The sequence below is a fragment of the Aplidium turbinatum genome, chromosome 12 (genome assembly GCF_918807975.1).
Source record: "Aplidium turbinatum chromosome 12, kaAplTurb1.1, whole genome shotgun sequence".
Lineage (NCBI taxonomy): Eukaryota > Metazoa > Chordata > Ascidiacea > Aplousobranchia > Polyclinidae > Aplidium > Aplidium turbinatum.
This window is the reverse complement of record NC_137483.1, coordinates 23,849,347-23,877,147: the sequence shown is the minus strand read 5'-3', so window position 1 is coordinate 23,877,147 and position 27,801 is coordinate 23,849,347. Positions and strand designations below refer to the sequence as shown.

The 27,801-nt window shown below is 38.7% G+C and overlaps 2 protein-coding genes across 4 annotated transcripts; both read right to left on the bottom strand.

Annotated features, from left to right (window-relative positions):
- Nucleotides 1–449: 449 nt before the first annotated feature.
- On the bottom strand, nucleotides 450–15,613 carry LOC145781202 (sorting nexin-19-like). 2 transcript variants are annotated; one of them, XM_082592981.1, is made up of 12 exons: nucleotides 15,490–15,613; nucleotides 14,236–14,432; nucleotides 13,591–13,717; nucleotides 12,539–12,742; nucleotides 7,742–8,521; nucleotides 7,135–7,209; nucleotides 6,546–6,768; nucleotides 6,272–6,448; nucleotides 6,061–6,170; nucleotides 3,771–4,300; nucleotides 2,832–2,983; nucleotides 450–2,036 (listed from the first exon to the last, which is right to left on the bottom strand). In XM_082592981.1, the coding sequence occupies exons 2-12, from the start codon at nucleotides 14,420–14,422 to the stop codon at nucleotides 1,737–1,739; spliced, it is 2,865 nt and encodes a 954-aa protein (XP_082449107.1). In that variant the 5' UTR covers nucleotides 14,423–14,432; nucleotides 15,490–15,613; the 3' UTR covers nucleotides 450–1,736. The 2 variants fall into 2 exon arrangements, with proteins under 2 accessions (XP_082449107.1, XP_082449108.1); XM_082592982.1 differs by lacking the exon at nucleotides 7,135–7,209.
- On the bottom strand, nucleotides 15,490–20,063 carry LOC145781203 (uncharacterized). 2 transcript variants are annotated; one of them, XR_014290712.1, is made up of 5 exons: nucleotides 19,946–20,063; nucleotides 18,486–18,507; nucleotides 16,789–16,891; nucleotides 15,903–15,999; nucleotides 15,490–15,623 (listed from the first exon to the last, which is right to left on the bottom strand). XR_014290712.1 is itself a non-coding variant. In XM_082592983.1 (5 exons), the coding sequence occupies exons 1-4, from the start codon at nucleotides 20,019–20,021 to the stop codon at nucleotides 15,926–15,928; spliced, it is 261 nt and encodes an 86-aa protein (XP_082449109.1). In that variant the 5' UTR covers nucleotides 20,022–20,063; the 3' UTR covers nucleotides 15,490–15,623; nucleotides 15,903–15,925. The 2 variants fall into 2 exon arrangements, 1 of the variants encoding a protein (XP_082449109.1); XM_082592983.1 differs by having other exon boundaries at nucleotides 15,903–16,007; nucleotides 16,789–16,869.
- Between the last annotated feature and the right edge of the window lie 7,738 nt (nucleotides 20,064–27,801).

The following is a 27,801-nucleotide window of genomic DNA, read 5'->3' as shown; positions in this document are numbered from 1 at the left end:
AAACCAAGCTTCAACAGTAGCCTACGGAGTGAAATCCCACATGAATTACACAAACTTTCCACATCAAAACCTTCAGTGACAAATTAAAAGTACACTGCCTAAAAACGGTGACATATCAACCCCATGCATAAAAAACAACTTAGCCTACCTCTACAAAGATTTGCGCTGCTAAAGATTGTGTAAAGATGTTACTTGATACATCGTAGTTATTATGCTACCATAGTACCATTGATTCGTCATTTTGAATGCTTCTTGCAGCTGACTAGATGACCAAATGGTCTTACGCTGCTCCTGGCTAATCAGATTGAATTATCATTCAACACTGAGCGTACTTAGGCTGTGCGTTTCTCTGTTTAGCATCTGTTTGGAAAATAAAGTTATTTCTCTCTATGTTGCTTGACATATCAAATATCACTGCTGCCTTCAAGGCATCCATTCACCAAGTTGACTGGAGAGCACCAAGTTTATTCCAAACAGGCAGCATTTCTTACAAGCCACATATGTACGGGTAGGCTACTGCATTGCACAACTGAAAACGAATGTTTGATATTCTGAGTTTGTTACAAAGTATTGTGACATCGAAAAACTATAAAATTAGTTTCAAGTTCAATAAACTCCAGGACTGGCGGCGGGTGAACTTATTGCGTCGTAAAGTAAAAAATACCAACTGTCTGTGCAAAAAAGCAATATAACGCACCTCGCCAACCGAGGTATTTCAATGAACTCGACATATCATAGTAAGCTATGTTCTGTTAGCATGTAGTTAAATACCTTCCTACTGGTGGCTCGACAAACACCACGAGAAGATGATCCACATTTCTAAGCGTACTTTCAAACGTAAACTTGACGAAATAACATGAAAACATAAAGCGATCTTAGGTAACGGCAGTGCATTGGGATCTGGGCACATAAACCTACACACCCAATCCCTCCAAGCTGACACAAAGGTGGGCTCAAATATCAGGAATTTCCAGGGTTTAATGACTTTTTTATTTACCCGTTTTACATAGAAAATTCCAAAAATTTTGATAAGCATGAAAGTTTACTATTGACTTAAGAATATTTCTACAAATATTATTTTCACTTCCTTTCTGTGTGCCTTATATTTTTAGGGATATAACTGCACCTTTCACAGCCGGCACGTATTCTCACGTTATAGCACTTGGTGAGAGGAAGATGGACACCTCGGCTGGGCAATAAAAAATAAAATATTCCACAGAAGATAACAGCAATCATAAACGATGGCAGACGACAATAATAAATCAAGCGATCATTTCAAGCCACAGTGAAATATGTAACTCGAAAATGCCATCCATAGTTTCCGCATCAACTCAACGTCTATGCGACAGTCGAGTGTATAAAGTAAGATGACGAGACATCCCGTTTCCATTCAGCTGGCTTCGTCAGCAATCGCAACGAGTCAGCCACAAACGCGTCGACAGTGACTCACACAAGCCCGACAGCCTAACAGATTGTTGGCTAGAGGTCGCGGGGACTACAACGATGTGGTTGATTCAACGCAACGGGCTCGATGTTCAGTCCAGTGCTTCTGAGGAACAAGAACTCTTTTAAATATTGTTTGTTGCCTCGCTTAAAAAAAAAAAAAAAATATAGCAACCAGTTCACGACATGCATTATTACGAAACAACCAGGTAGACGGATGTCTGTTGTTGCCGCGCAAAGCTCGACACAAAGGAACCAAACACTTTCTCAATATACACCGCGGACATCTTCATTCACAAAGACACATTATTTGAGTGGCCAATCACAGTGAGCAAGTCAGGAATGAGAAGGCGGGCCATCACGTCCACTAAATGGTAGACGAGGTGTCGGTTGATCACAGGGTTCTGGAAGGAGTCGAGCAGGTCGTCCACCCCTCGCTCGTAACCTTGATTACCGACGACGTAGCGCAGAGCATCAGGAAACGCCTCTTCCAATGCACCACGAGCCTCCTCCTTCAAAAGTTGACTCTTCTTCGTTTCGTCGCCATCTTTCTTTTCCCATTCTCCATTCGGCCACATGGCATCCTGCAGACTCTGCAAACAAATGTATAAGAGCAATGACCAAAAACAAAACAATTCAATGTTGCCAGATGTTTTGCAGTTTAGTCGGGGCGATAATTTCAGAGAAATGGCACACTATAGAAATTTTGGTTTTTGTATGTTAAGCAACATACTTGGAAATTCCAGGGAAAGTTCACAACGGGAAGCTGCCAACTGATCGTGTGGAGCTTGAAAAGGTGATGAACATTAAAGGTTTAAAACCCAAAGTAGACTTGAAATAATATGTCCAAGAATTGGTAGAATGGTCTTCAGATATCGGTTGCATGTGTTTCCAACAAAAGGAAACACCAAGTCATAGGGGACTACCTAGAGCACATGGGTTTATCTTGGCAAGACACTTGATGATGCCAAGAAAAATAATACCAACAATCGTGTGTGTTTTTATGTAGCGCTGTATCCATCGCAGATATGCGTTTCTCCTAAGCGCTTTAGAAAGCAGACACAAACCAGTGCAGCTGTATAGAGGCCAACCGGGATGGGCACGGATATTAGCTTCCCTGTTCACTTCAGCCATGAGCAAGTCTGGATGGCCCACAAACACGCATTACGCTCAACTGAGCAATGCAAACAACCAACAGTGATCAAGTACTATGCTGCAAGACACACCTATTACCTAGTTTTCTTAGTTTGCATGGAAAGTTAATTTAATGAGCAACATTCCGAATTCTAAACAAAGTAGAGCAATTTTCAATTTGAATTACACAGGGAACATCTTCAGTCACCTCTCAGCAGCAACAGGCTTCCAAGCCTTCATATGACGTCACCAACCTTTAAATAGTGCAGCCACTTGTCTTGTTGCGTCAGCGAGGTAATATTGATGTCTATATAAGCCTTGACGTATCGAGCCAACGTTAAGTACAGCATCGCATTGGCGCCCGACGTCACAGGCCAGATTTGCTTGATCAGTCGGAAAACGCGACCTGGGATGAAAACATCATCACCAACCAGACACAGTGAGTTAGTCATCCTAAAACCAGATAGGTTGAATGACACAAAAGGGGACAAAACCGGAACAAGGATTGCACAACTGCTAGACAGACAGATGCATTGTTCGCCCCCAAGGATTTGCTATAATGATGAAGCGAATAATATCTTTTGTGCGAAATATTACATTATTGTCCATTTCATGCAAATGTGTTAAAGGATACAGGCAACACAAAAGTACATTTAAGTGTTACAGGATCACACTATCTATTGTAACATACTAGACTACATGTTTCGTTGACATTTACAAATTTTGCTGGTGTTTTATGTCACCAAATTCCGCGTGTTATGTCACAGAGCAGTGGCGTGCTATAGACCACAAGGTTACAATCGCCTCAACAATCAAGATGTGGCGAAAATTATTCAAGCATGATGTTGCGCAAACACCACGTTTGGATACCCTGACAAAATGGCAAACTTGGCAACACTAGATTTACACACAAATTTAAGTTTAACTGGACAAATTGCAAGGATTCATTGCACTGATAGTGTTCATTATCTTCATTGATCTTAGCCATTTGTCAATCGAGTTGCAGTCGGTTGAGCGACGGACTAAGTTGTGAAGGTAGGATTTTGTCAACTGGGCAGCCTATCGCGCAAAGATGCACAACCAATGTAAGTTGTCCTTCATGACATCTTGCCACGATGCGCCCTCTTCTTAATGTAAGCCTGATAATAATGCAACAACAAGACACTTTCTTAATAAAAGCATTTAGCACCCACCTGTTATCAAGTCTTGGTCACCGGTACTGATGACTTGTTCTTCGTATATCTCCATATCCACGTCACTTCCATCGCCCTGTCTACGCCTCCCCACCAATGAATGGCGGTTCGCGCGATCGGGGAGGAGGGCAAGGGGGTCACGCCAACCCCGGCCAAAAGTGAGGTCGTTGGAGTTTTGTGGCCCAGAGAAAGCACTGTAGTCTCTCAGACCCTCTTCAAATAATGAAGATTGGGTTGGTTTCCCCAAAACGATGTTCTTCAACCTTGCAACTGGATTCATCATGGTGAACTTGCCTGGACCAGCTGGCAACGGTGGGGATTCACTGAGGGCTTCCACAGGGGCGTTGTTTGAAGGATGATGAGAAGAAAGAATCGGCATTGACTTGGAGGCTTTCACGTCACTACTCATGCGTCGTTCTTCCGTGGCACCAAGCGTTGTGACGTCATCATGACGTGAAAATGTGTTGACGAGCTTCACTGATGCGGAACCGAGCAGATCCTGGACAGCACTCTTGAGCATCTTGTCGAACCTGAAAGAAGTAATGGATGTTCAATTATTAAGATTTAAATGGATAAACAGCATCGTTGCGTTGCAGGGCAATGCATTTGCACACGAGAAGAACACATCACCTCAAATGCAAGTCAGCAAACAAGCAGACCCTGTGCAGTTGTGCACCTGTAAATTCTACGAAAAAAGGCCCCCTTTTGAACAGCATTAGTTTTGTAGCACAAATAATTCGCGGAAAATTACGAATAAAGTTTTGCTTCAGGTAAGTGTCATTGCAATACTGTGGCTGCAACACATTGCAAGAAGCATCTTACAAATGGATTAATATAATTATGTTTTATTTATTTTTTTGCCCCATTACAACAATATGGACTTCTTCTTCTTGCTTATGAGGCAGCAATTCAGGCAACATTTCCCAATTGCTGCAACCAGTGTAATTTCTTCGTATCAGGGTCTGAGATCCACATGTTCTGCAGGTCGAAACACTGGACAGTGATTTATGATGTGCTGTGCTGTTTGACAGTCACCACGAACACAGGCTGGTGAGTCACAAAATCCCCAGGTAAACATACTGTCTTTGAAGCGACCAACACCAGTACGGAAGCGATTCAAAGTCACCCATTCTTTTCTTGGCAGGCCTGAGCCATTTTAGTGTCTGGTATGACTTAAGAGCTGGTCGAGCCGTGAGAGGTTTCCCAGCGGTCTCTCCATGACTTCATAAGGTCGAAGTGATCTTCATGAAGCGCCACAATGTGTCGAGAAACAGGGCGCCTGGAAGGCATGCGTTGACACGTGAGCTGTTGTGTGTCAAGGACTAAAGTATGGAGAAGATGGCGATCATTGACCTCTGCCTTTAAAACGAGCCGTATGGTGTTTTCTCTGCGTAGGTTCGGTGGGGCGATGCCTGAAAGCACTGGTAAAATGCCTGAGGGGATTGGATGCAGGCATCCAATGATTATGCGCATTATACAGTGATTACTGCGACTACATATGCAACACCACGTGTAGACAACAGGAAGCAGTGAAGGGACATATCGACGGTCGAAAACAAGAAAGTCGTAAAGTGACATTTTTGAGAAATTTCCTTTTTTGCATTTTCAAAACCTATGCACTTAGGGCTATCTACTGCTATTTCAGTTTGTTTCTATCGTGTTTGTATAACGACATAGCCCGAATCATTCACGAAAAATTTGAAAACAAAAAAGACGTATGTTAACACATTGCAGTTACGTCTATATAATATCGAGAAGAAATTGCTCTTAATTCCTTTTATTTGAAAATTTTATCGAAAAAGAAATATAGCAATCAGTAAAGTATAGAAATGTGCTTCATTTAATAGTTACAGATATTAATGCTCAAAGTAAAAGCATTTACGAACTTTAAAAAGAAAAAAAATATTTTTTTGCCTTTTACTCCAAATTGTGAAAATGCACTTGGGACTTTTTTGTTTTCGATCGTCGATATAATTTTCGCGTTATCAAATGTCTTGCCGAGACACAATTGTGTGCTCTGGAGCGGTGTCGAACCGATGTCCGTTCGAGCGTCGTACAGACGTTCCAACTATCAGCCACACAACAAAAACAAGAAGGAAGGTGCCACATCAGTCGTATTGTTTGGATACGTCAACGAGAAATACCATCAAGCATGATAAGCTGGATGCAAAAAAATGACTGCAGGTTTTAGATATGGAAACTCTGATCAAGAACAAAACTTCAATATAATATATCGAATGATTTTCCCACTAGTTCGGCCAGTGCATGTTGAATGTTGATCCAACGTTACCTGGGTATGTAGTCGGATGGTTTCCTCACAAATGCTATTCTTGAGTCAGAATTGTAAGCAAGAAACTCTTTCATGTCGGATGAGTGGCAGACAGTTGGGAACGAACAGAGCTGTGAAAAAATACCATTGGATTGAAATACTTTCAGAACATCTTAAATGTAATCATCAGAAGCAAGACATAAAGGATTAGTTGAAACCAACAAAGCATCACCTCTCTCAAATACGCCTGCAAGAACTTCCGTCTCTTCTCAATGTAATCCTTGTCCATGTTGCCTATTGGCATGAACATCCGGGATGGAGCCTTCACATCACGGAGAAGCCTCCGAGTCAGCTGCCTCTCGTTCAGTCTTTCCTGCAAGGTCAGGAATTCGCGGAATCTTCGTTGAACCTGAAGAGAAAAACCAAGAATAGGCATGAAACCCAGTCACAAAGCGACAATTGAAAAATGAGATGATTGACAATCACCGCACGCGTTGGAGATGCACCTGGTAATGCTGCAGCTCAGAAGGTTCTTCAAATGGCTCCTGGTTATTGCTGGATGCTTGCCTCTGAAATGGCATCTTAGACCTCTGTTGCACTGAGAGACATGGAGCGCAGTACTCGATCTTATAAAGCGTGTACTTGCTACCGCCTTCGAAAGCCTCCTCTGTTGCTACGGCGACGGGGATTCGCACGTGCTGGAAGAATCTGCCTTCTTGGAGCACCAACCTGTGCAGAGAACAAGGTTGTTTGTTGCAGCATATTTCGCATAGTCAAGTAATTAATTAAAAAACCTAATAGCAGATTGGTCGATTACAAGTAGCACAATGTATGTTGAAGCCAATCGACAATGACGTGAAGCTAAAGAGTAAATTCTATAAACAAAAACTTAATTTTTTAATCGAAGTATGCCGCATTGCAATACAAACTGTCGCCAATAATAACGAATCAATGGAGTCACTATTTGTGACGGAGAATGCATCCTCAGCTTAACACGTCCACTTTGCTATACTGGTCTAGTTATCCATGCCTTGATATGCAAGCTTTTCTATCAACAGTCTCTTATAAAACCTCGCCACAGAATGATACAGTTACCTCTCTTTCCTTCTCCAGGCTCTACCTGCCGCAACTATGGCCGTATCAAGCACTCTTTTCAACAACTGACCAGGTCTGCATCAAAAGCGAACAAAGATCACATCTTCCAACAACCGCTTGCTTACTCAAATAATATTTCATTTTCACTAAAGTCTAAACCTTGATTCTACAAAAAGTTTAGTGGGGAGCCTTTAAAAGTCCAGTCATTAATCCATCATGCTATGTGCATTGAAGCATGACTTTTTAAGTGGTTATTGAAAAGTATAAAAAGTCTTTACAAAACAAATGGTTGATTTCAGCTTTTACGCTGTTCGAACCTGGGGGTCACCTACCTCAAAGCTGGAAACCAAGCGATCACTTCTTAGATCTGTTGCACTGTGCAAGTGCAATAGACAAGTTGCACCGAATTGCTTTGGTTTCAACTGTTTCTTAATGAAATCAAATTACTTGTCTGTCAGTAAAATAATTCACTTCAAGCTTGAGTCAATTGGGCGGCATTGATGACGTCCGAGATTTGTTAAATGAAGTTAATACAAAACCAGCAAATAGAGATTGAGACCACATGAAACAATATGGTAATAACGATGCTTAGGTTGGATGAGGTTACCTTTTATTGACAGGTCGGATTGTAGCCACGGTGGGAAGATTATTGTCTAATGAGGGTGCATCCTCCCTTATTGTCGGAAGAGCGCTGGAAGATCCGTTGGAATCAGCTGGGCGGAGTGGCAAGGTGGAGGAACCAGTAAGGGGATCTTCAACTGGTGTATTAGACACAACCTGGTCGTTGATCATCGGATTGGAGTGTCTGATTGATGACGTGTTTGCCACAGCATCGTGACGCCGTGGACTGACAAATGGTGTTGCGATCTGCTCGTCCAAAAGTGCTGCTTGTTCATCGGGATATTCAACATCCAAGCTTAACTCGTCCATATTGGAAGCTACAGAAAATGATACTCGAACGCCTCTAGCGGCAATATCGACATTCTGCTGTTCATGGCTTGAATGGCTGTTATTTTTAGTCATTACTGGAGGTGGTTGCAGATGCTCTGCAACTTCAGTCAGGTCCTCAGTGTCTGATGAGCTTCCACTACCACCAGTCGAGCTTTTGTCATCCCCTGCATTATCTTCCTTCAGAACATAGGTGACCATCCCATTGATCCAGTCAGGATCAGAGAGCATGTCGATCAGAGGAAGGAGTACATTACGGGCTATGAGCTCTCTGACCAGGTATAAAGATGTCCCTGTGAGATGGTAACCTCGAGGTAAGAGAGACTTGAGCAAGATGGTGGTGACTGCTCGAAGGTGATCCATCTCTGATCTAGGTAGATCCGACATCGCAAGATGTCCCAGCTGTTTCTCGTAGCTCAATATCATCAGTTGTTGTTTCCTGCAAAAGGTCACAATGGTTTCTAGGCAATAAAGTTAATCTCCTTGAAATGACTTTTATAACTTCCAAGTTTACAAACATAGGTTATTTGTAAGGATGCTGCTACTGCTGTTGCTGCACGGCCAGGACTTTTTCTACCAAATCAAGTTGCTTTGCCTCTCACGGCGCGTCATTAATTGTTCCTCGTGCACGACGCGTCATAACCTGTTCGAGGTCATTGCCTACCTTTTTTTTATTTTGAAGAGCTAACCCTAACACATCAAGAGCCGTGTCTCACACGTTCACCATCAACACTCTAGATAACGTTCCACGGCCGACTAACATAGTAATGGTCCACCAAGTGTTTTATATTTCTAAAGGTTATATATTTAGCTTTGGTAGAGAGTTTGCTTTCTTGAACCATAGACAAACAAAACAAAGTAACCTTAGCGAGTTTAACATGTTGCATTACACACAAAACAAAATATATAACATAATATCCCAAACGTTTTCGACACGTACGTGTGTCCTCATCAGGAATTACTTAAATCTGCAATATATTTTATACATAACATGAAAATTGTAAGAATAAATTTAACTTTGCACTACAGTATAACTGTAACGATCCGGACTGAACTTAAATTCAAACTAGGCCGGGGAGCACCCAAACTGAACAACCAAAAGTGCAATTAAAGAACACATGGCCTCTTGTGAAACGTGCACTGACAATGTTTCGATCGACCAATTTAAAATCATTTCTCGAGGTAGATTTGATTCAGACTAAGATCATGGAAGCCTTAAGAATCAAACATAATAATCCATCTCTCAACCGGCAGTTATTTGTGTGGCTCATCGTTCCTTTTGTGTGACTGTGTGTGTTCTAATTGTTTGTGTGACTGTGTGTGTTCTAATTGTTTGTCACATGCCTGTAGTTTACACCTCGTGTGATCTGTTTCCAACCGTATAATTTACTCGTAATCATTCTTGTATAATTTCTTCAGTTTGTGCTTTTCAGTCCAGAGTGTCGTTACAGTTATAGTGCAAAGTCAAATTTCTTCTTACAATTTTCATTTTATGCATAATGCAGATTTAATCATTTCGTGAATAGGACACACGTACGAGTCGAAAACGTTTGAGTTTATTTTATGTTATATATTTTGTTTTGTGTGTAATGCATTATGTTAAACTCGGCAAGGTTACTTTGTTTTGTTTGTTTTATATTTTTCTCTCAGACACCACGTTTGATTTTTTTTTTACAATTGCTTCAATTTTTTGTGGCGACCGTGCCAAAATCGTTGTATGTACAGCATTAATCATTTTTCTCTGCAGTACGCCTCAACGTTGACGTTTTGTCGCTTCTACCTTTTTTTAGACCCATGCAATGTTATGGCAAATGTTTATTGTTTGGTTTTATAGTCGGATATAAAACATGAAACTAACCAAAGTTCTAATAAATAAATATTTTTCAAGCGTGTATTTCAACGACAAATTGGACTTCTAACGACGATCCCAACAAAAATATCTGATACTGGCTTCAACAGTTTTGGGGTATTCTTAGGTCATTGGTTTTGCCGAATTGAGTTTGCTTTTTCAGATATTTATGTTTGGATATATTCCTACCAAACACTCTCATAGGCATTTGAAGGAACTTATTTAATTCATAAATTGTGGTAAAGGCAAAATACAGCTCTTCCTGGAAGATAAATCTCATTAGATTAGACTCTTGAACAGTGAATAAAGGTGTAATAGCTCGTGCTTGGCTGACGAACTTTTATTTGGTACAATGTAGCATTTAAAGAGGTACTTAGACAACGTAATGCAGTTTTAAACAAAGATAGTTTTCTTGTTTTCTAGGTTTCTTATATTTAGTTCACGGTTTCGTTTAGCATCGTAGCAACAACTTCAAGATTCTGTTGCAACTGCGGTGAATATACAACGCAAAAGTGAAGAAAGTACATCAAGAATTTTGACAAGGTGTATCTTTCATATACGAACAACATTTAATACGAACATTTAATACGAACAACATTTATATCCAATTTCAATACATCAATCAGCCAACCAAGAACACTTTGGGACACTGCGCGACAAAGGGAACACTGGAAAAATTTACGAACTGAGCATCTAGTTCATTGAAATTAATGACAAATTGAAATTAATGACAAAAAAACAAAATGCATGACTATCTCCAAACAAAGTCCTGAACCCCACTTTGTACTTCACCAGGGAGACAACACAATTGAACAAGTGTCTTCTTTCAACTATCTTGGTTCTCTCTTGACAGCGGACGCACGATGTAAGAGAGAGATACGAAGAAGAATAGGCCTAGCTAAAGACGCTTTTAATAGACTACGACCTATTCTATTAGATCGCAAGCTTTCTATTCTTCTGAAGGTGCGACTTCTCAAAGTGTTAGTGTGGACTGTTCTCCAGTATGGTTGTGAAACATGGACCTTCAACTAGGGATGGGCGAAATAGAAGAATAAGCTATTCTAGAATTATTCTAGAATAATTTTTCGAATTTAGAATTTCGAATACCTATTCTAGAATAATTTTTTTTAATTTCAGAAAATGTCAAAAAGCTTTGTTTTTATTGTGGTTTTATTGAAGACACATAATTGAAAAGTGGCAACGAAACGAATAAACAGCAGTAACTGTCTAGGAGAGCAAGTCTTTGTTGCAATGAAGAATGTTTAAAGCTTCTTGCTCGCCAGTTAGCCGCAATCGCAATTTTGATGCTGTCAATCCAGCACTCGAGAAGGGTCTTTTTGAGGATGCAGAAGTGGCTAAATACTTTCTCTCAAGATTAAACAACAGCGGCAACTTTTTTTGATTTTTGTTCCACCATTCAATTGCATCGCTGTTTGGCACTTTTTTGGTACGATCGGTTTTCTTCGGCAGCTGAAAGCTGTTCGTTGTCGTTACTTGATGCTGAAGTATTTGTCGCTTCAACACCGGAGCTCAATAGATCATCCATTTGATTGGATTGCTGCATTGTTGCAGAACTTACGACACTAGGTGTAGCGGCAACCTCACCCAGAGTTGCATTGTGTTCCATTCGTACGATGAAAATAGATGCAAATCCACAGCACAACGGTCTTCCGACGTTTACAAACCGCACTGGTAGAGAGCTGGCTAGCCGTTTTCGCTAGAGCGAATAGCTATCGCTGAGCCGAATGTAATTGATCGGCGAAAAATCGATAAAAAATGTTGGTAGCTGGAAAAGCAGATATTTCTATTTCGGTTTGGAAAATTCGATTCGAAATGTCATTTCAATTCGAATAATTAGATATTCGGATTGCAACTATTCGAAATTCTATATTGCCCATCCCTACCTTCAACACAGCAACTAGGCGTAACATCGAAGCAGCTGAAATGTGGTTTTACAGGAGAATGCTCAGAAATTCATATACTGATCACATCACAAATGCAGAAGTTTTAAACCAGGTACATCAAGACAAGGAACTATTGAACAACATAACTCAAAGGCAACTCAAATTTTTCGGTCACATTATCAGAAAAGAAGATTTAGAAAATCTCTGTCTAAGCGGCCGCCTTCTCGGGAAACGTGCTCGTGGCAGACAACGAACAACATTTATATCCAATTTCAATACATCAATCAGCCAACCAAGAACACTTTGGGACACTGCGCGACAAAGGGAACACTGGAAAAATTTACGAACTGAGCATTTAGTTCATCAAAGGCCGCATCGGCTATGATACTGTTGATTGTTCTTTCATACTCCAAAATGAGGCTTAAAGAAAATAAAAAATATCAAAAATAACAAGTAGCCTCAACATTCCCATCAAACCACTTAACTCGTTCATTGGGGCAGAGTATACAACTTCCTATTAGAGCGTATTGACAGAAGAAATAGTCTTCATTATTCTATGCAGTTAACTAGTTTACAAATCAATACGAGACTGTGCCCTAAATCGACGATTTGCCTGGGTTACATTCTCATGGTTGTACAAAGTTTATTCCAGTACGTTGGAAATACAATAATTTTACTACAAATACATTAAAAATACATTTACCTTTGTGGTTCTTTAGTAATTGAACTGGCGTAGCGAAGTGACTGTTGGTAGCAAGAAAGATGTCTCGATAGAAACGCAAGCAAGGACCCGAGTAATATTTGTCTGTCTACCTTCGACACACGCTGCCGTGAAGCAGCGAAGACGTGCTCAAACAACTCAAAGGCTTCTTGCACGAAATGGACATCGTCGCTGACCGTATTGTACCTTCAAGTAGATCAGTGATTACTTAGTAAGCGAAAGGAACGAACAAATCTATTGATTGAAAAAAAATTAGAAACCACTGCGTTATTGGAGAACTACCAAGTTTTAAAAGCTGCTTCAACATTGGTCCAAATGAAATTTTGACAAAACAAATTTTTATGAATTGCAGAAAAGCATAACGTTGCAGGCTACAATAAAATACGCCCATAGAGATACGATACCTGAAGGTACCTACGATACCTGCACTCGAAAAAGTGCAGCATGGCCCGTTTCGGAGAATTCAATTCGGAAAAAGAAAACTGATTCGGTGATTTCTTAAACCCAGCGACGGCTTTTGTTTATTTAGAGAATTTGAAAGGATCATTTTGGTAAGTGTTGCCTTTACCTTCCCATGAGAACGAGAAAGTTTTTGTTTCACATATCTTGCGGGTACAGGTACGGGTTACACTGGTACAGGCTATAGCGATATCTAGCAACTTTAGTTGAGACATTTTCGCTGAGACTTCATTTGATTAACCACTGTTGTTTATCACGAAACGCCGTTTGACAACTGTTTTATTTTGCTAAGACTTTATTTGATTAACTTCTAATTCCTTCGAATAAACAGGTGCGCTGTGAGATTTTAGCAATCTCCGAAGGAGGCATTATCCGAAAAAGGCTGTCTCCGAATTGGAATTTCTCCGAAACGGATTCTCTGAATAGTAGCAGATCGGAAAAAGTGTCACCATATAGCAAAATGTCACTACAGCAACATTCTATTATAGTTTAAAAACGGGGCTTTGAAACAGATGCCACTATTACGAAATATCATAATAGTTGAATTCTACTGCATTTGCTGGTTCCTATCTCACCACTCCAGAATGAAGTCTCGCACGATATGGCCAGTTAGCTCCCGCATTTTATGAGTTATCTCATCATCGAAGTTGTGTTTTGTCGTCAGCGACAACGCGCGATCGTCAGTAGCGCCTTTTCGCTGTCCTGTATGGGATTTAAAATCAGCGAATGACTACAGATCAGGGGTGATGCAGATTATCACGGATCCAAATGCGAAGACTTGCGCCTTTTCGCTACAACAAGTCTTTCTACAGAACATTGCTTGTAAAGTTTCAACATTTTATCGTTGCACAGTCAGTGTAGCCACCCCCATCCACAGTTGTGCTGTTAGATTCGCTGCACACCGTGCAAGTAAGGTGCAAAATGCATTCAAATCCGACATACAAATACATTGTCAGCTGTGTCGCTGTTCAACGATATTCTCACCAACCTACTTCTAAACCAATCCGCTTATTCTTAAAAGCTGTTCAAAAGAGTGCTATGATCAAACTTTAAAAACTATTTGAAAAGAGTGCAATTGTGCAAGAGTGCAAATGCAACATGAGCGATTGAGCGGTGCCGTTAATTGAAGATGTCATTTGAATGAGGGATATGAAAGTGTATGAGGTGTCTCCAATATCACCAAAATGTTGCAACAGTTAAGTTTTGATGCATGCACTCACCTTTTGAAAAGTAGAACAACAAAACATGCTCGAGAGGAAATAGAAGACGAGCTACCACAGCAAAGTACAAGAAGATGATAGTGCCAATGAAAGAGGCTAAGAAGTTGTATGAGAATGACATCAATGAAAGTTGTAGCCACACCATCATGACCAACACAAGGACAAGGACGGTGAGGTAGGGATCCATGATGGATATCCTGAAAATGACATTAAAATTAGCAAGTGTGAAACATCAGGCTAGCAGCAATCGCCCCTAAAATGAAGGCCTGTTTTTTAAATCAGATATCGGTAAAATTTCAGTATGATAGTCCACGTCAGTCTTAACGAGCTTTCAGCAATGATATGAAACAACAGCATTGTTTGAAACAAAGTTCGTTGCATTGAAATTGCATTTTTTCTCTTTTTGTTGACCTTCATAACGTTAGCAAAGCAGGAAATCAATTATGTTGTTACATGGTTATCATCTGATGTGCATGATCATCATTATCCCACACGTGAAGTGTGGGAGCAAGTCTTTTAGGCGGAGACAGTTAGGCGCGCACACTGTGGCGTCTGGATATTTAGGTGAGGAGCACTGTGGCGCTCGTTCATTTAGGTGCTATTCCTAGTAAAGTCTGCAGATTGTATCAGCTTGGCAGGTAGGGCAATGCTTTTCACACAAAATGTTATATTGAACAGAAAAATACATTGTTTTTTTAATGCGCGTGTTCAGCATTTATTTGTTATTAGTCCAGGTTTGCGTCGGCGAAAGCTTTATCAATAAATTATTCAAGTTTCCAAACATGACTGAGTTCACTTTAAGTTAAGTCAAATAATAACTACACTAAGTATCAGTAAAAAATATACTGTAGCCTATTATTCAAGCAGGTGGCTTGAGTGAAGAAGAACTTAGTTTTCCGCCATAACCCCTACTAAGTTTTGCCAAAGCTGAGGTGATACAATCTGCAGACTTTACTAGGAATAGCACCTAAATGAACGGGCGCCACAGTGCTCCGCACCTAAATTTCCTGATGCCACAGTGTGCGCGCCTATTTGACCGGCGCCTAACTGTCTGCGCTTAAAATATGTGGACCCTGAATGTCATGGCAAGTGTTTCGGTTAAACCACAACCGTTTCAATATAACAAAAATAATGGGGCAGGCAATTTAACGAATTAGAGAACAATTTGAACGCCCAGTCAAGACAGTGCTAGAGAGAAGCCCTATTACAAATCTGAAGGATGCAATGCCTGGAAATTCAAATATAATGGGTTACCTCAAAATATGTATCTTCCAATGTGTTTAATATTCTTGTTGATAAATTATTGTAGCGAAGTCCTTGTCAGATTTTTCAACTTCAACACACTTGAAACAGGCTTTGCTTAATCGAATAGCCAAAATGTGCTTGCACTGCAACGTACAGAACACATTAGCTGTATTAAAACATGGGCAAAAATCATCATACAACACACATTCTGTGTGAAAATCAAATTTAAAAAAAGCACAGTTATAACAAGGAAAATTTGTATGTGTAGGCTGCCGCAGATGTGTTTCTTATAGTCAGCACAGTATGTTTGGTTGCAGGAAAGGTTTAGTTAGTGCACGGTTTTAATATTATATATATAAACAAAAAAAAAGCCAAGTGCGCAACTGCACATAATGACTGCCATTAACCAACCAAATACAAACCGTAAGAAGCTCATTTCTTTTCATCACTCCAAACGCAAATGAAAGGCACGGACAGAACTCAAGCGAAGGTGGGCACGTGTATTTCCTGCCAGAGTTGCTGCGCACCTGCACCATGGAATTGTCACCAACAAATCATATTTTCACCAGACATTCATAAACAAAAAATGCTAAACTAATTGCTGGATCTTACTGGTAATCACTTAGCATCAAACAGTGTTTTGAAAATTAATTGAGAGCAATGATATCGACGTATAAAGGACTAAAGGTGCAAGAAGAAAAGTGGAAGTTGGGTCAGAATGGTCAGATGAAACAAGGATAAAATACAAATGAAGATGTACCATCTAAAAGAAAACCAGCATTAAAATTCTTCAGATTTAAAAAATAAAAACTGAAGTTTTAGTCATATGATGCAAAATAATTCTATTCGAAGACAACTAAAGGGCTGAAAAATAAATGAAGAACAGAATAGGCACAAACTGACAACATTTTGGACAAAATGATATAAAGACTGGACAAGATTCGACTAGGAAAGTGAAATTGAAAAAATTCCTAACAAAAATAAATTCGCATTTTATTGCCTCCAACCCTCAACGAGAGGAAGGAATTTAAAACAAATTATGCAAAACGGCACATTCCATCCAAGTATCGTTTGCTCTTTTAGTTTGGTTGTTTGGTTTGGTTTTGAATCTTTATTCTCGGACTGACAAGTGACAAAGTCTCTGATTAGTTATTCATGGTAGTTTCGCATACTTGTACACTAGAGGCTTTTGACGCAAGACTGGGCACTTAAGCACCGAGTTAACCTTTATCTGACTTCATTTTGTTGGATAATTATAAATACTGATAATGTCCATCACATGCAGTATAAGCAAGACAAGTCATCCACCTGATAAACCTCTTTTCCAGTTGAAGTGTGTATGTGTTCGACAGCGTTTCGATCAGTAAGGTCCAATGCATGGATGAGAGGCTGTCCAAACAAACAGTTTAACCTGAAAATGTATCTACTAGCTTCAGTAGCACATTTTTTAAAACTTAAAAGTATTTTCTACAGTTGATATGTAAATTTAAAAACAACAACTAATTTTGCATGTAAACATGTTTGTAACCAATATATATAGCACTTTAGCAGTATTGATAATATTAAACAATTGATAGCCTATTAATGACTCACATACAAATTAAATTATCAATGGTGTTGTTTCACGGTAAACTACTTTTTAAGCAACATTAAAAAACAACATAAAATCATGAAGTGATTTTTGCTCTCAACAAAATTCACTGTTTCAGTGGGTTTACGTTTGCCCAATTTACAACTTTAGGAAAAAAGTAAACTTTGTTATAGCATAGAGCAGTGCTTCTCAATCTTTATTTGTGGCGACCCAAAAACTAAGGTTAAATTAATAGCGAAGATTTGGCGACCCTATTTCTAAAGTTGCTTTATTACTTACACCTTTTTTTGATGTTTTGAATCCGTTCAAGCACAGTGATATTTTATGACGAAAATTTTTTGAGTGAAGAAGATATCCAAGAAAAGTTTTTAGACATGATTCATGAGTCATCTGTCAAGGCTTCTTGTGAAGATGAAAGCTTGGGAAAATTCTGGGAAAAGCATATCCAAACGTCGCGCAAAAACCACTAACATTGTTGACTATGTTACCTTCTACTTATATCTGTGAATCAGCATTTTCAAGTGTTGTTGCTTTGAAATCAAAATCCCGAAACAAGCTGTTAGATATGGAATCAGATTTACGTTGTGCACTGTGCAGTACACAAAATCTCACCCAATATTGATTGACACTATTGATGTCGTTCTTTACATTAAATATTGTTTTTGTTGAATAACGCTGTTTTATATTTTTAATATGTCAAAATAGCAAAATAGATAAAATTAGATTTTGAGTAATGGGACTTTAATCTGGACAGAAATAGGTAATAAGGAAAAAAAGGTTAAGAACCACTGGTCTAGTGTGTAGTCTACTGTTGTGAACACTTCACTGCAAAATGCGTGTGGAAAAATCGTCGGGTGAAACCTGCAGCGTAATTTGAATACGGTAGTTGAAATTACGAAAACTACAGTAGTGATGGGTAGTTTTAATTTTGCTCAAGAGACGTTATCTTTTATCACCACATCTTACGGCAACCCAGCCAAATGAAACGGCGACCCAGTTTTGAGTGGCGACCCAGTTTTGAGTCGCGACCCAGGGGTTGAGAAGCACTGGTATAGAGTAACGAAGTTGTGTTGCATAATTATTCCAACAATAATTAAATCAACATTTAGAAATATATCTTAACATTTTTGATGTAGCATTGCACCTTCAGGAATAAACAATGCCACAGTTAAGGGGCACAAAGTTCGACTGCTGTGCCAAAAACGCTAAAATTGTGTCTGTAGGAGTTATTGTTGTGCCCAGGAATGCTGCCGTGTTTAAAACCATCTATAAAATTGCATACAAAAATAAATTATCAATCTCATTTCCATTGAATATATCAACCTTCATGCTTGACCTCTCTTTGTCAGGTATGCAACTGCTATTGTATTGCTAGTATATATATATATTAGTTATGCACACAAAAACTACTTACGCAGAGAGAAGGTTGTCAGTTACTAAAAAATAAACAAAAACCTATTAGAAAAATGGCAGTAGCTGTAGCAAAAAGTAACAATAACTTCTGAAACTAAAGTTCCCTAGTCAACTGAGCATGACATTTGTGGGTGTCACAGAACATTCTGACATGAGATAATTGACCACAGCCGTTGCAGGGATACTTCAGCACAAGGATACTTCAAATTCTACTTTATAATTTAGGATAACATGAACAATGGTTCTGGCATCTCTCTTAGGGTACCATATATGATTTTTGAACAGTCCCTAACATTTATGGCAGTGGCTATTTGACCGGCTCCGGTCTTTGAATCTGAAACACTATTTGACCGGTCATGACGTCATTACATAAGTACTTTTTTCTTTTTCTCTTTCAAAGCAAAAGACGTGAAGCGCCGATATAAAGTTCTAAATTCAACACGCTCTCTTCAACTAAGTCCGTGGCGCATACGTTGCGTCTCCGGTTGCCATTCTAGAGGGGATGAGTTCGATACTATCCGGAAGCATTGACTTTTTTTTCATTTTTTTTTATTTAAACTTTGAACCGAAGCGCATTTTTGTGATCAATTTTTAATTTGAGTAGCCTACAGCCCATTTTTTTATGTCTTTTCAAATGTGAGAAATAAAGTTAGAGTTTTTTTAATTTGCTGGAATTTGAGAATTTCTCTTGGTAATTTTCCAATCGTGATAAGTGGTCCAATTTTCCAATCGTCCATTTTTTTTAAAAGAAAATTACATTTTTGCTCTCAAGTTAGTTATAGCCTATACAATACTTCTTTAAAAAATATAACTAACTTGAGAGCAAAAATGTAGGGTCGTTCAGCAAACACGGTCACTTATGACGATCGGAAAATTACCCAGAGAAATTCTCAAATTCCAGCAAATTAAAAAAACTCTAACTTTATTACTCACATTTGAAAAGACATAAAAAAATGGGCTGTAGGCTACTCAAATTAAAAATTGACCACAAAAATGCGCTTCGGTTCAAAGTTTAGATAAAAAAAAATGAAAAAAAGTCAATGCTTCCGGATAGCATCGAACTCATCCCCTCTAGAATGGCAACCGGAGACGCAACGTATGCGCCACGGACTTAGTTGAAGAGAGCGTGTTGAATTTAGAACTTTATATCGGCGCTTCACGTCTTTTGCTTTGAAAGAGAAAAAGAAAAAAAGTACTTATGTAATGACGTCATGACCGGTCAAATAGTGTTTCAGATTCAAAGACCGGAGCCGGTCAAATAGCCACTGCCAACATTTATTCAATTGTTTGTAGAACCATAGGCCAGTGTCTTGCAAAATTTGAAATGGTGCAATTCAACTCATCATCTAACAGTATAATTTATTACAAGCAAAGTTGAGGAGTTAAAACAATCAACCATCTTTTTTCAAGCCTTGACAATTGCTGCCAACTTGAACAATATAAAATCACTACAACACTTACTTTGACCAAATTTTGTATATTCTTCTTTCACTTCTTCCAACAGTTTTTGAGTTACAAAGTCTACAATTGCACACATCCTTCCATCCTTTTATTTTATCAGTATATTCTTAATAGTACTGTACATTTAAAACAAATTAAAAAGTGAGTCTCTTAAACAACTTATCAAAAATCAATCAATGGAACAACCAAGTTGTGATGGGTAGTAAGACTAGGTCTGCGCCAGACCGTCTGCCATAATGGATAAGCTATTTATGGCCGACGGACGATCTGGCAACCCTACAGGTCATAGGGTGACTAGGGTCTGCAATCTGCATAGCAGAGGTGCAATGGTGCATGGATCCAAGACTTTTACCAAATTACAAACAAAAATTGTACGGTATATCTACTGTACTTTGGATAACTGCCCGCTACTTTCTAACTCAAATTGCAAAGTGGAAAAAACTAATGGTTTTTAGAGATTTTTGATGGAAACTCTGGAGAACCAGAGCTTCCGCATCCACTTACAAAGAATTTTTTTCATTTGAGGAAATCTATCTAACTTCCAATTAAACAAATGAGGAATTTTAAGAGGAAATGAACAAAAATTAGGAAAACAGAAAATTATCAAAAATGGAGAAATTAAGAGAAAACTTGAAACAATATTGAACATTGTCATGTACAGCAGCTAAAAATAGGCTGCAGGAATTCTATAACATAATATGTTATTGAATTCTTGAAGTGCCTGCCATGGATGGTCCTACTGGCTGGTAGGTAGACACTTCTGGCCAGGGTTGCCAGACTAAAATTTGAAAAAAAGGCCAAACTCACCAAAAAAAACAAACAAATTGAGGCCAAATAGGTAGGAAAGATGCCAAAAGTAAGCCAAACTCAAACAAGATAAAATAAGCATTGTAAGTCGTGACTCAATGTGCCAGAATTCGAGCTTGGATTTGTTCTTGTTGAATATCAGCATTTAGAAGCAGAGATGCCAGACTATGAAAAGGTCTTAAAGCCAAAACAATACAAAAGGTTTGGTTTTGAATCTTTATCCTCGGACTGACAAAGCTTTGATAGGTTATTCCTGGTAGTTTTGCATACTTGTATTGTAGAGGCTTTTGACGCCGGGCTGGTTACCGAGATTGACAGAGTTAAATTTCCAATTGTTGAAGTGTTGTTGCTGGGGAATTATTCCAATTCCATCCATTGGGTACCGCTGAATGGAGAGCAGTCCTTAGAATGCGTTGCTCAAGCGCACACCCCGAGAGTCGAATCAGCGCCGCTTGATCTATAATATTCATACTTCTTGATATTTTATGACTTGTAGCGGATTTTAATAAATTGTAGCAAAAATATTTCTGAAAGTAGCTCGAAAAATAACAAGTAGGCTATATAAGATCTGTAGCGGATGAGTTTAAATCCGCTACAGTGGTGAGATCTGGCACCACTGGCTGGCTTAGAGGTGAGCGCAGTCTGACTCGGCGCCAGCGTCACATCACGAGCATTAAACAACCAGCGTTGCCGTTGCCTAATGGTTAGGGCAGAGGAGTAGTAATTTCGATTTTGTGGGTTCGATTCCCACCCTCTGCTAATACTATTATTTCTTCTGCAACTGAACTGAGTGCAAGAAGGATCTTAATGACTGCAATCAATGGAGTTTATAAGGAAAATTGTGACTAAAACACAAAGCAATTTCACATTGAAAAGCAGGCACTCTTCGACGAGTGGGTGATGTTAAAGTGCCTACGGTACCTAAACAAGTAGCCTATAGCCCTATAGTATAGAACATGTTTTGAACAATGGTGAATATAGTTTTCATCTGGTAAGGTTAAGATATATGAGAAATATTGATTATTATGCATTTTGAAGAATAAATTTAAAAAAGGCCAAATTTAAGGCCAAATGTATAATTTCTAAGGCCAACTGACTTTAAAAAAGGCCAAATTCGAGAAATTTGGCCTTAAAAAGGCCAATCTGGCCACCCTGCTTCTGGCAACAGTCTACAAGCTGAAGCAAGCAAGAAAGTGAAGCACAGAAGGGTTGCCAATTTGGCAAATGCCAATTTGGCAAATTAATAAAAAGCCTACATAATTTTGTTTTTTTGGCTTAATTTTTTCTTTCTCGATTTTTTTTTAGAAAAAAAATTCAGTCAGCGTCAATCGGAGCAGTAATTTCCAATTCTACCTTATATTTGGTTGCAGTGTTTGACCGAATGTCGTTTTGAAGCCGAAACTAGAAAATTTTTTAGTTGCTTGTCTTTTCATTAACTATGTAGTATGTTCAGTGATGGGCATCATCGGCGATAATTTATCGGCGATAATTATCGGTGATAAATTTTTATCGCTTATCGTTATCGCTCAATTATTTTTTCAGTTATCGTTTATCGTTATCGCCAAAAACAATATTTGATTATCGCCGATAATAAATCGCCGATAAATTTTATTTCCGATCAACACACAAGTGAAAAGACAATGAAAAGTAATATTTTTACTAGCCACCTAGTTAATGAAACTAAAACCAGTTCTTCTTCAGTGCCTGAAGTGTGTGTGCACAGGTCGTTGTCAGGGGAGGGGGCACGCCCCCTGCAGCGACAGACCTGACAACACAATAACTTTTAGAGTTGCAAATTGCAATGCAATGAAATGCATGCAACAAGGCTCTTGTTGTTTTGCTGCAATCGGCAATCGCGAGTGAATTTTACAATTAAAAATTAAGCGCACAGGCGGTACAGGTTCCTTTGAAGCGAAGCGAAAGAAATTGGCAAGTGGTTTGTAAAAGTGTAGCAATACGAGGCCGCTTTTACATCGGAAACATGGTCTTTCGCGCCACCTCACGATCAACTATTTTATTCTTGTGTTTTCTTTTTTCGTTGGAAGTGTTAGCTTTTAGTAATTGTCGTAAAAAATAAAATCTCTCTCGTCAAAACATGAAACTTACTGTTTTAAGCGCATTAAATCTTTAGATGAGTAGATTAACTAAAATTACAAGAACCTGCCTTGAGACGTGCGGTTACGTCACAAACTCAGTTTAACAGACAAAATTCACACACAATAACAACACAAGATTGGTTATAGACTGTAAGATCGATTTTTTTCTAGCTTGGCGATATAACTTTAATCCAAAAATAATAACCAAATGCGTAAGTGCCATTTAACTTAAAAATTTAACCCATTTGTGCCGAAAGTGAAAGTACTTAAATAATTTTCGGAAAATTTAAATATTGCATAATTATAACCTAAAAAACATATCACAATTATTTTTTTCCTAATTGTGTTTGCACTTTTTGAGAAAAAAACCGTCCCATCTATATAATAAGACGCTAGGCAAATCCGTTATCAAATTTCACAAGTTTCTTGTGCGTAATGCTTAAGCGTTATTACATTTTACTTATCGCTCAAAGTGATAAATGGGAAATGTCTTGTTCATGTCTTGTCATGTCATTATTGTCATCGAGCGTTTTATTGAAATGAAAGTTCAAAAAATATGAAGATGAAAATTAGCAAAGTAACACAACATCACTGAAACAAGTCATTGCGGAATATGATAGGCTATTGCTTGAAGCATTTGACATGCAGACCGACATCACATTTTTTGCATCTTGTAAGTTAGTACGGTAGTTTTTGCATGACAATAAGCGCATCGAGTTGGGTGGTAAAATTATGCTAAATACAGTATAACCTTTCTCATTTACCTATGCGACATAGCCTACCTCAATCAAATATTTTTATTCCCACAAATACAGTGCCTATATTGTAATTCTTATCTCAATAACTTAGCTTTCTGCCATTGCTTTAATGATGGTGTTCACAAAGAAAACAAAAAAAAATATCTGAAATTACCAGTAGGCTAAATTACGATAATTATGTTATTGTTCTTAAACAAACACGACTAATTTGATTAGCTTGATGGATTTCACAGTATGCACATTTTTACTACCAATAACGCTTGAGATTAGTGATGAATTTTCAAGCATTTTGCATTTTTTGGAATTTTTTCAATTATTGCTGACTTTGCTGCAAACAAACCTTTAAGCAGAAAGCAAAATACAAAGTTTGGCATTTTTTATGGTATTTTCATTTGATTTAATTATTTTGCCTACTGCACGTAAGCGGCAGTGTAACTCAATTGATAAAAGCATACAACTGGTATCTGAAGGTATAATTATAAGCACGGCAATTACCTCAGTGGTTTGATTCTGGATCAAGAGGTTGAAGATTCGATACCTACTGCCGCTGTTGCGATTCTATTTATGCATAACTTACAAAAAGTTTTGTCCCTTTACACTACAGTATATTATGTTCGATTTTTCGTCATGTTGATGAAAACAGTTCGTGCTGCATGGGATGGGGCAGCGCTAATCAAGAAAAAAAAAAAAACTATCGTTATCGGACACTATCGGCGATAATTTATCATTTATCGTTATCGCTTAACTTTTTTTTGATTTATTGTTTATCGTTATCGCTTTAGGCATTTTTCGTTTATCGATTATCGTTATCGCTTAACTGAAAAATGAGTTATCGCGCCCAACACTGAGTATGTTTCTCTGTTGTCGCTGAAGTCAAAGTCCGGTGGGACGCTATTTGGTTGTGCACTTTTTATATGTGTAAGTTTAATGAACAAACAAACAAACAAACTAATTGTTTGTTTTTTTGGCTTTTTCAGGTATTTTTTTCTGGCTTTTTTTAGGCTTTTTTTGTGAGTAGGTTTGGCTCTTTTTGGTGAAGACAGGTTGGCAACCTTGAAGCACAGCTAAAAACTGAATAAAATGGCTTGTGTAGGATATTATGCAGGCACCATGAAAGCCAACCATTTTATTTTATTTTTTTAGTTAGACTTCAATTAATCACTCAATTATTTTTTTCTCAAGCTACAGCATCGTAACAATGTCATGGCAGCCGTGGCCGAGTGGTTAGCGCGTTGGGCTCGCAGTCGAGAGCCTGCATGTTCGACTCCAGCCACCCGCACTTGCTGTTGTTTCTCTGGGCAAGAAACTTTACGATAATTGCCTCTACCCAGTGATCGATTTCGAGTAATGGGTAGTACCAAATTTAAGTCATAAGTAGAGTGACAGTAGACAACCGAAAACAGACATTGTCGTCGGCTGCAGCGTGGGTCAGGTGTATGTCGGAAGGCGTAGACCGATGCATAGCACTCAAGTCCGCTTTCCCACAATGCAGGATAAAGATAAACAAACAAACAAAAACAAACAAACAAACTACCATACAACGGTACCGTAATGTTCAGTTCAGTTTGTTTTTATTTCTGACCATCATAACGAAAAAACAATATATGCCAAACATAGCAGAGGTCTAGAAAAAGGGAGAGTGTAAGAAAACCTAATGGAATTTAATAGGGAAACAATTGCTTGATGGTGATTGGTGAGTCACATCTTAAGTGTAAGGTAGGGTGCATCGTTTGGCCCGGGTGGCAACGATGTCATTCCCTGCCGATGTCGTCCCCTCATACATCGGTACGTGCAATCATTTACGCCACCAGAAAAAGCTTCGTATGCGGCAGGCTGTTGGATTTCAGTTCAAGCGTCAGTGTCCGTGTCGTCCCCGATGAGTGATTATGAATGAAGCTGTCGAATAGACTTCATATGCGGCGGGCTGTTGCATTTCAGCTCGAGCGTCAATGCCCATGTCCCCATGTCGTTCCCAGTGAGTGATTACGAATAACATTGCCGAAAAGAGTTGATATTTGCTTGGAATACGCTTTTTTGCTGAAGCGTAAACCACAAAAGCAGAATGGCGAAAGTAGGCTAGGTACATTTTAAATAAGGAAGTGGCTACATTTACGGCGCCGTAAATACAGCCGTTCCATGCCTTTTTATTAATCTTTACGTCGCTTTTGCTGCGCATGCGCGCTGGTATGTATTTTTTCTTCTTTTTCGAAAAAACAAATGAAAAAAAGTGCATATATAACTTCTAAATTCAACCGCTTTTGCCAAGTGAATCTGTGGCGTGTGCGATTTTTGTCTGGCTCGTACTTCCAAGGATCTGAGTTCGATACCATCAAGAGGTGTTTCTTTTTTTAAACTAAATTTGAACCCGAAGTGACTCAATCGTTAGGCTACGCATTTTTGTGGCCGTTCAGTTTAGTTTGTTTTTAGTTTGGCAGTGGCTATTTGACCGGCTCCGGTCTTTGAATCTGAAACACTATTTGACTGGTCATGACGTCACTACATAAGCGCTTTTTTCTTTTTCTCTTTCAAAGCAACAGACGAGAAGCGCCGATATAAGTTCTAACTTCAACACGAAATTTTCAACTCAGTCCGTGGCGCGTGCGATACGTCTCTGGCTGCCAATCTAGAGGGAATCCATCCGGAAGCATTCTTTTTTTTTCATTTTTTTTTTTACCCGAAGCGCATTTTTGTGGTCACTTATTAATTTGAGTAGCCTACAGCCCATTTTTTATGTCTTTTCAAGTGTGAGTAATATTGTTAGAGTTTTTTTAATTTGCTGGAATTTGAGAATTTCTCTTGGTAATTTTCCGATCGTCATAAGTGAACGTGTGTTGCCGAACGACCCTACATTTTTCTCTCAAGTTAGTTATATACAATACTTCTTTAAAAAATGGTTTTACCATTATCATTTTTTTTAAAAGAAGTATTGTATATAACTAACTTGAGAACTATTAACTAACTTGGACTGTAGGCTACTCAAATTAAAAACTGACCACATAAATGCGCTTCGGGTCAAAATTTAGATAAAAAAAAAAATGAAAAAAAAGAATGCTTCCGGGTGATATTGAACTCATCACCTCTAGATTGGCAGCCGGAGACGTATCGCATGCGCCACGGACTGAGTTGAAAATTTCGTGTTGAAGTTAGAACTTATATCGGCGCTTCTCGTCTGTTGCTTTGAAAGAGAAAAAGAAAAAAGCGCTTAGGCCTATGTAGTGACGTCATGACCGGTCAAATAGTGTTTCAGATTCAAAGACCGGAGCCGGTCAAATAGCCACTGCCTTTTAGTTTTGATGACCATCACAATGAAAAAACAATATATGGCAAACATAGCAGAGGACTAGAAAAAGGTAGAAGCGACAAAACGCGGACGTTATAGCCAGGGCCGGATTTAGCCTAAGTGCTACCCTGGGCAAATGAGAAAAGTGCTGCCCCCCCCAAAAAAAAAATTTTTATGGTGATTTTCATCATATAAGGCGTAGGAGGCCGTCGAGTCGGCACTCTCTCAAATTGCATTTATCAAATATGATGAATAATGGTTACTGCCCTCTAGTGTCCAAAAAAACAATTGTAACACTGAAAATGAATTTGTCACCATTAAAAATTTGGGCATGGGCACTGGTTTTACGTCATTTGGACAAACATGTTATTGTCAATTATGTGTTGGCCACTAAAGGAAAAAATGCACTGGGGAAGAGCACAAAATTGCTTTTATCTCAGCTCCCCTTGGTCCAATTTAAACAATTTTTGTACCAATTAGCATCATGAAGAGGAGCATGTTTTCAAGGTAAGTACACTGTTATATCTAACATGTAGCTCCATCTAGTGGAAAATTTGTATAAAAAAATATTCAAAGTCTCTTTAGAAAAGGGTTAGGTGGGGAGATTAATCTTTACCGGATTTACAAAAAAATTTCCAAAGTTATTTTCTAACCTAACCTCAGTCATACACAAAAAAAAGTAAGGTCTGTTTCTAAAAGTCGGGGGCAAATGATGCTCCCTAGTGTATGTCGTAAGTTGTATTCCAACTTTTTCTATTAACAGTCTAGTTTTGTTGCTAAAAAGTATGACTTGTGCTTCTAATAATTAATTAAAATAATTATGTCCAATTGTCCACATTTCAGATGCTAGAGTGTAACCTACATGCCAGACAATATTTTTAGTTTATTTTAATATATTATATATATAGGTGTAGG